This window comes from Cucurbita maxima, unplaced genomic scaffold (genome assembly GCF_002738345.1).
Source record: "Cucurbita maxima cultivar Rimu unplaced genomic scaffold, Cmax_1.0 Cma_Scf00006, whole genome shotgun sequence".
In the NCBI taxonomy this organism is placed as follows: domain Eukaryota; kingdom Viridiplantae; phylum Streptophyta; class Magnoliopsida; order Cucurbitales; family Cucurbitaceae; genus Cucurbita; species Cucurbita maxima.
This window is the reverse complement of record NW_019272022.1, coordinates 1974838-1983706: the sequence shown is the minus strand read 5'-3', so window position 1 is coordinate 1983706 and position 8869 is coordinate 1974838. Positions and strand designations below refer to the sequence as shown.

At 33.7% G+C, this 8869-nt stretch overlaps 1 protein-coding gene across 2 annotated transcripts in view; it reads right to left on the bottom strand.

Moving 5' to 3' along the window:
• The window catches only part of LOC111480518 (UPF0505 protein C16orf62 homolog), an 18882-nt gene that overhangs the window by 3002 nt on the left and 7011 nt on the right, over positions 1-8869 (bottom strand). For both annotated transcript variants that reach the window (XR_002717849.1, XM_023125608.1), the window contains exons 7-18: positions 8213-8382; positions 7386-7552; positions 6521-6697; positions 6277-6366; positions 5627-5707; positions 4861-5004; positions 4600-4682; positions 4298-4436; positions 4123-4206; positions 2920-3081; positions 2658-2745; positions 2206-2283 (exon numbers count right to left, since the gene is read on the bottom strand). Coding sequence is in view for 1 of the 2 variants with exons in the window: in XM_023125608.1 (XP_022981376.1) it covers positions 2206-2283; positions 2658-2745; positions 2920-3081; positions 4123-4206; positions 4298-4436; positions 4600-4682; positions 4861-5004; positions 5627-5707; positions 6277-6366; positions 6521-6697; positions 7386-7552; positions 8213-8382 (1463 nt within the window). In the remaining variant the exon portion in view is untranslated. The remainder of the gene's footprint in view (positions 1-2205; positions 2284-2657; positions 2746-2919; positions 3082-4122; positions 4207-4297; positions 4437-4599; positions 4683-4860; positions 5005-5626; positions 5708-6276; positions 6367-6520; positions 6698-7385; positions 7553-8212; positions 8383-8869) is intronic.

Below are 8869 nucleotides of genomic sequence, written 5' to 3'. Positions count from 1 at the left end.
AAAATTTTTTTTTTTTTTTTTTTTTTTTTTTTTTTTTTTTTTTTTTTTTTTTTTTTTTTTTTTTTTTTTTTTGTATTGTTACCTAGTATCTAGGTATTTAGTTAGCTTCATGTATTATAAAAGGCACACATACCTCTCTTAGATGAAGAAAGAATACACTTCGCACAAAATATGAACAATATAATACACTTCGCACCAAATTTATTCAGAGCCTTCATAGCTATTGATCTTCCACTTTGATCAAATTTATTCGTAGTTACCAATCTTCTACCTTGACCAACTATATTCGCAGCCTGCATGGATATCGATCTTCCACTTTAACCAAATTTATTTGGAGTTTTCATAATTACCAATCCTTCACCTTAACCAAATTTATTCAAGAGTCTTCATAGGAAACTAGCGGCTTATGAATGCTCTCAAACAAAATTGCACATGGATAGTAAATTACCAAATAAAAAAATAAAAAACAATGGGATGCATATAAGTTTCCACTATAAAACGTAATTCTCTCAAACCTATTGGATCGATTATCAAGAAACTAATGCCTCTTTGCAAAAATTAACTCAATCATAGTACTTTTATCACTTGTAGCAAACTTAGATTGGTCTCTTCACCAGCTCAATGTAAAAAATTATTTTCTCAACAGTGATCTTGAAGAAGAAATGTTTATGACCTGTTTGAAATTGATCTTGGAAGGACAAAGTACGTCGACTCAAGAAATTTTTATATGGCTTCAAACAATCTCCAAGAGAATGGTTTGAACGATTTGGAAAGTAATTACGAACTTCGAATTTCTTCAAATTCAAGGTGATCTCACCATCATTTATATGCTAATTGCAATTTTGATTTGTTAAGTATTTGATATAATTAAATTTACCATAACTTATCAACTTAAGCTTTTGGGTTGAAATGTTGTTTATGAAGATGACATCATTCTTATAGATGTTGACGAACTAGAACTAAACATTCTAAAGAAAAAGTTGCCAGGGCCTTTCAAATCAAGGACTTAGGAGTGCTAAAGTGCTTCCTAGTAATGGTTTTGGAATAACTAGAAAATGTATCTTTCTGAATCAAAGAAAATATATCATTGATTTACTTGGAGAAACATGTTTGCTTGTGTGCAAGGTAGCTAAGATTCCTATTGAACCGAATTTGAAATCGGAAGCTGCAAAAGATGAATAAGTAAAGGATATACCAAATATTTGTGGAAAAACTAATTTATTTGTCTCACACATATCCAAATATTATAAAGGGAACTCCAGGTATATTGCTTAAAAAGGGAACTACAAGAAAAAGTATAACCATCTACAGGTTGAAGTTTATACTAATGCAGATTGGATAGGAAGTACAATGGATAGAAAGTCAGCCCATAGCTATTGTTCCTTTGTTTGAGGAAATTTAGTCACTTGGAGAAGCAAAAAGATAAACTGTTGTAGCTAGAAATAGTGCTAAAGCAGAATTTAGGGCATTAGCTCACAGTATCTATGAAGGAATATGGATACACATGCAGCTAGAAGTGAAAGTTGTATAAGAACACCTATGCAAGTTTACGACAACAGGCATGTCATCTCTATATTCTATAATCCAGTTCAACATGACACGACAAAGCATATCAAAGTTGACAAACACTTCAAAAAGGAGAAAGTTGATATGGGTGTGATATGTACTCCTTATCTTCCAAAAACACAATTTGATAGAATGATTTACAAGCTTGCAGTGGAAAATATATTTAAAATTACCTGAGGGGAGTGTTAGTTTATATTAGCTGTAAATATCTTAGTTTGGTATAATTATTAATGAATTTTTATTCTTATTTATTATTATTCCTTCCTTCCTTCCTTCCTTGCATTGCGCTTTTCTCCTGTGCAAGAAGATCATCATGCATCTTACTGTTTCATTATTGGAATAAATATAATTTTATTCCATTAAAAGTTAAAAGAGAACTAAATGAACATATGCAAGCCTCAATCTTCATCATTTGAAAAGTTATGTCATAGTTGGGCTGTAATGAATTTCTTTGAAGTCTTATTGTTGAAGTTTTCAACCTAAGATATTGCTTTGAAAATGGATAGAGGGGAAGATACTTGGCAGTCTACTAAAGCTCATAAATATAGTTTTTTAGCACGATGAAAAAAAAAAAATTGCACTAAGATATAATAGCAAGTTCTTTTATCAAAATAAGAAAAATTGAAAGAATTTTACTACCAGGAAGCATAACCAAGAGGCTGCATAACTTTTGAATTGAGGATAGTAAAAGATCAGCGTCGGCTGCTGCGCGGGATCCTATACAAGGAAGTTAATGCTTCAATTAATTTGTTACATGATATTTATTTGAAGAATGCAAACCACTCTAAACAATAGGGAAAATAATTGAATGCCAATAATAGAGAATCAGAAATATATCGCTCAATTTTTTTTATTAGAAATAAATCCAAACATTTATGCAGAGCAAACTGATGAAGCATAAATATAGAGTTGCTAAATATGTACATTTAAATAAAAAGAAAAAAAAGACTCAAATAAGCCGTAATGTGCATGTTTCTCAAATAATTCTCTTTGGCAGAATTTGAGTTTGATTATTCAACCAATGGAAGTTTTGACTGTGATGTTAGAAATAAAAACTGCAGTAGCTTCCAAAAATGAAGTGATGAACTGACCTTCCTTCATGTCCACATTGTGCAAACAGCTGATTGCTGAATCTATTAATTCACCCGAATGAGAAATTAAACCACCTAACAAAGCAACCTGACATAAGAAAATGAATAACGGATCTGGTTATTTATGCAACTCTCTAATTCAGTGTCCACCACTGTAGGTTTGAGAGTGGTTTCATAGCACGGCCACGAAGTTATATGCGAGATTAGCAAGTGTTCAAAATTTTCAAATAATAACATCAACACAGAGGAAAGATAAAATTACCTCCGCAGTCTCAAGGTAAAGATTGAACTGCTTAATATGAGTTGATATTGACGGTAATGTGACTTCAGAAAACGCTATGCAGGATTTGACAAAATTGCCATGCTTCTTCGCATCTTTTAAAGCCTTTACTGCTAAACCATTGCTAGAATGCACGAGAGTGTCCTGAAAGTCAAAGCAACATCAAGAGACTTGAGACTGGTATGGAAAGAAGAATCCATCTTATGGGATATTTTGACATCACACTGACCTTCGGTGTATTTGTTAACTTTTGCCTTTAATAATCATTAGATAAGTAAAACATATTATTAAGTTTTTCGTATTTTGTATAGGCTAGGATATTTTATGTAGCCTGATAAGTAAGTTACCTGTTTTAGTTCATTATAACTGGTATATTATTAAGTTACCGGTGTTATAGTGAGATTAGATTATTTAAAGCCATTGGTGCCTCCTACGTGAGATGGACTTTCATCCAAAAAAATTCCTTCCATAAATTCTTTTACTGATTTTCATCAGTATTTGGTATCAAAGCACCCTCGGGGAAGGGACTTGATGGCTGGAAAAACCCCAGACTCGACTGCAGACGACACAGTTCTAACCAGTCTAAATGCTTCAACTTCTGAAACCCATTATCCCCTCAAGCTTTGACACAACGGATGTTGGCAGTTAAAAGCTCTATTGAAGAAATAAAGACAAATATGCGTGAGAAGCAGCAGTTCATGGGTTCGATAGCAAAACTTCTGAAGAAAACAAATCTTCATATCCAACAAATATAGTACAAGAAGAAAAGAAAAATGAAGGGAGATCAACTGTTCGACAAGAAAAATGATTCCCTCATCAAGAACTACCAAGAACCTTCCCTTCCAAAAGACCTGAATCTCGTTTTCGTACAGTAATTGGTGTAATAAGTAGAACAAATTATTAAGTTTTCTGTATTTTGTACAGGCTGGGATATTTTGTGTGTAACCGGGTTTCTAAGTTACCAGTTTTAGTTAGTTATATACTGATTTATTAAGTTAACGGTTTTATTGTGAGATTAGCCTACTTAAGGTCTTTGTTGCCTTTTATGTAAGATGGACTTTCATCAAATTTCTTCAAGAAATTCTTTTACTGATTTACATCAATTATACAGTAAACAACAAGAAGCTATCAGGATAGAAAAAGGTCAATTTGTCAATCACTTTACCAGAAGGAAATATGCCCCACCTTAACCTCATCTATGGTACCAAATGCTCCACGACACTCAACAAGGAATGCTAGATGGCGCTCCCTCTCTTTCCCAAAGTCCACCTGTACGACGAAATTCATACAAAGCCACCAAAAACCCTTAGACTATAGAAAATGAAATCTCAGAACCGAAGATATCAACTAACTCAGTTACCAGTTGGACAAAACGAGAAAGCAAATGTGCTGGTTGATTTTCATCATCTTTCATGTTGGCAAAATCAAAGCTATCATTAAGAGCCTGGGAAATTTCAAAAAGCAATTCTACGGTTGCTGGATCACGTATATAGGAGCTCCTGTCCAATGACATAATAAATTAACAGCTACCAGCAGAAATAGAATGCAAAGGCCAATGCAAAGGCCAATGCAAAAGGCTATGTTCAGGAAGTAGGATACATGACATTCGCAATATATACAGAAAAATGAATAAATAAATTACCAAAAAAAATGAAGAGTTACCTAGTAGCCATTTTAAGAATACTAATAATGATAATGCCTTTTGGTCTCCCGACAAGCAAGTCCAAAATCTCCAGAAAATGGCTCTAGGAAGAAAGAAATCCAAGAGACTTGGCAGTTAATAAGGACGTCAAAATCTCAATTTGCATATATGAATCTAAAAGTAATTAGATTATTATAAATTTACTTATAGTAGCTCGAATACAAACAATACAAAGAACAGAAACATGGAGAAGAAGTTTGATAAGAACCGAGGATCCATACTAGTGCAAATACATCTTCCAAATGCTGGTAATGAGAAAGAAGCTTCCCCATAATTGACTGCAAACTGAGGAGTCCATTCTCGTCTATCCCTCTATTGCATGTTCTCTGTGAAATCGCATCTAAAATCGTTTTTACACAGCTATCCTGGAAAGTTCATGATAATTCAAATTCAGATGCATTGAAACACAATATTGAACAAAAAGTGATATCAGGGGAGGAGAATCTTTTGGAAGATGTCGAGTGAAAACTTCAATATCCGATGTCATCATGATAAACTCATAAAAATGAACAAAATGACAAGTCAAAGTAGCTGAAGAAAAATATGAAGTCAACTAGTTTTCAAAAACTGATGAAAGCATTTAGTTTGTTAGTTGAACAGTTGCATCAAATTAAAAATTCATAACTTGAAATGTGGTACAGTGAAAATAAAAGGCATTTCTAGGGACTGCCACCACTATCGCCTAGTGGTCTCAATTTTTTTTTTATTTTTTTTATTTTCCTCTCTCTAAGAAGAAGAAAGAACAAACTGAATGGCCAGATCTCAGCCTCAAAAAGATCAACCCTCGCAAGAAAAAGGGGATATGCCAGTCCAAGAAAGTTACATGACCAAGATTTGTCACAGTTCTTTTTTCTCTCTTTTCTCTTTTTCATAGAAAGGGATTGAAGACACAGTTCATGCAAAAGGCTAGAGGTAATATAATGTAAGCAAAAAGATAATGAAGTAATAAATGATCCTAATCAAGGTCATGTGTTGACTCAAGTTTACCAAATGATTTTGAAGTACAATATCCAAATAGGCATCAATGACTGTCAGATACTCGTCGAGGCTCTCATTTTGCGCAATAACCTGGTATAGTAAATAATTCATGCGGTAAGAGGAGCAAAAACATTGTGCTGCAAAACTGAAAAGAAAAAAAACTACTTCAAGCAACTAGATATTGTTGGCTAGATATGCAGAAAGGATAAGAAAGAAAGAATAACCCATCTCCTTCCCTAAGCCGCAACATTGGATCAAAGAAATTGTTTTACTTCTAATGGTAGAGCGAATATTTCATACTGTAACTACAGCGAAGCTACTAGTTTAGGCACCTAGGCCAACTTCTTATACTCTGAGGTAGAATTATATAGATGGCTAGCGAATGAAATGATATACAGCATTATCTACTAATATATTTTACTAGTTTACATGGTATCCCAATAAAGGGTATGGGGTTCAAGCCTCACAATATTATCTTCTTGTTAGACCTTATGCTAATTTTCGTGCCTACAAGTGAAGTGGCGTATTAATGAAATAATGAAAAAGTTTAATTTACTCCAATCTATTAGCTTAAGCTTTTTAGTTTAAAAATAATAAAAAATAATTCTCCAAAACCTTTCCTTGAGAAACTTAAAATGAAACTAAATATAATTCCATACCTCAAGTACATTATGCATTACGGCATCTACAATATCCACAGGAGGTCTCCTTTCACAAAGCCTGAGCCCATGTAACCTGTAATTCAAGAACTGAACCAAAAGAAAGATGAGGAAACTGAAAGATCCAAAAGTCACTACAAAGACTTAAATGGCCATTATGAAAATCTCATAAATATTGCAGCACTGGTTTTGATGGTTTCCAAATGCAGAGGAACTAATTTGCATATCTCCAGATAAAAAATACCTGACGGAAGGATGAATCGTTGCTGCGATCAATAAGGTGGAGAAACTCCATAGCCTTCGAGCTTAATACTTCAACTGGAAGTTCCTTTAGTATGTAATGAAGAACGATTGAGACACACTGTGAATTCTCCATATTTCTTCCCAGTCCAAGCGCTACAAGTGTTCCATCTAGTTGTCTCTTTAAGAAAAAAATTGGCAAGAGCATGAATATCAGCCAATTAAATTTTTGTTGCTTGAACATTACGTAATATGTATTTTGGTTTTTGAAAAGGTTTTAAAGGGCTCACTGATTTCTCGAATTCCATGTTTTGGATGATACTTTCAAAAATAAAAAATAAAACAGAAAACGTAACAGGGGTGAGATGGCAAACCAACCGAATGGTCTAAGTCGGTTGGTTTTCTATTTAGAGCAACTTCATAAGTTGCTCATTAGAAATGATAGTGGTTTCAATTTCTTCTTTCCACTTTTGAAAAATGCCTTGTTCTAGAGAATCTCTTCCACATTTTTCCTCCCATCCTTTCTCGCTTCTTTCTTTTAAATCTTATATATAATTTAATTATGTTTTCAAATTACTTCTCTTCTTTCTTCCGACATTGTTAATCAACTTAATTGATAATCTCAAAACATCCCCATCTGCACTTCTTAACATTTTCATTTTAATTTCTCCCGTCTTCTTCAAATTTGTGTCCTCCTCCCCCAAAATCATTGAATCAGAATAAGAGAGCTGTGGTCGGTAGTTTGTATCGAGTGTGTATACAGTAAATAATCAAACTGGTTTTGTGTCTATTTTAGGACAATTTCAGGACAGAATGTAACCCAATGTAAAAACAGCAAACACCTCATTTCATACTCAAAGACAGCATACCTGAGAGACATTCTTAAATATGCATTTTACAATATATTCGATTGTAGGCTCTATCACACCAACAAGCAAGACTTTGCTATCCGTAGAACTGCCAGTTTTGGTTTCTTTTGCTGGTATGAAATGTTTCAATTGAGCATTCGTGTCATTGACACATGACACTAGCAATCCTGGTAACAAGTGCATGATTCTCACGATAAGAATGAAATCATCATTTTAGTAGCACATCTAGAACAAAAATTGGGCAATTCAATATTCTTTATGCATCAACCAGAAACTCGACTAAGAAATTTGAGGAAATCTTATGCCCAGGCTTAAAAACTTTGCCTTGGCCTATAACATGTTCTCTCCAATTCATGTGAAGTTAAATATGAAACTAGCACCATATAGCAATCTAACAGCAATTACACTAAAAAATATTAAGCATCTGCTTTCCAAACTCACGTATAAACATTTTCAAATGAAGCAACCATAATATCAACTCTTCCTTTTCTTTGATAAGAAACTAAACCCCAAGCCAAGGGAGGTTTAAAAAGTCCATCAATTGGCCACAAGAGAGTTCATGTATACATGTCTTTTTAGTACAGGGAAGCTATAAAAAATGTGTAGAAGTATAAACCAAAGAAATTACAAGAAATATCTCTACTTATATAGGAAGAGGCAATAGGAAAATATATAAAACCCTACAAATAATGTTATAGGGTTGAACTCAATAAATCCAGTCACTAGGAACAGGAAAAATAACCCCGCAGGAATAAGTAATAGTCACCCCCTCCTGGCCACACAAGCAACAAATATGTGAAAACCAATTGTATGCCAATTTGACGTACCTATATCACACGAGGGAAACTTCTGTGCACAATGAGTCAAGTACAAACGACAATAAGCAGATGCCAAAGGATCAGCTATTCCTCTAGCCATCATCACCAAGCGCTGTATGACGACAACAGGTTGATCATCCAAGAATTGCCAACAAGGCAATAAGGCCAACTCCAAATAACTGAAATAAGCAGAAACAACCTACTGTTAGTGCTAGCTAAATATTCCATAAAACAAACGGTTATTGCAATTCTACTGATGATAAACTGGCAGTTAGCTCACCAAAAGACCTTGTTCAACAAAACACCCAATGTATGCTAAGAAGTTTTGACATAATCAGGTCCTCTGATCAAGACAAAACTCAATGACAAAAAGTTTGGTAATCTCTAATTCATAAAAGGAGACTCAAATTCCTAGGGCATCAGATAGTTATTAACATCTAGACTTTCCTCCTCCTTTTGGCGTTCAAGTAACTGGGGTTAATGTAAGGTTAACGGATAAACTTGGTACCACAAAAGTGACTAAAAGAACACAAACCTCTAATTCATTTTTACTTGTAGGCCTCAGTAGTCAGTAACTTAAAGAGACAAGTTTAAAACTTAAATCTAACTAAAATATTTGATGATTTCTCATTTATATTTAATGTTTCAGTTTTTTTTTTTTTTTTT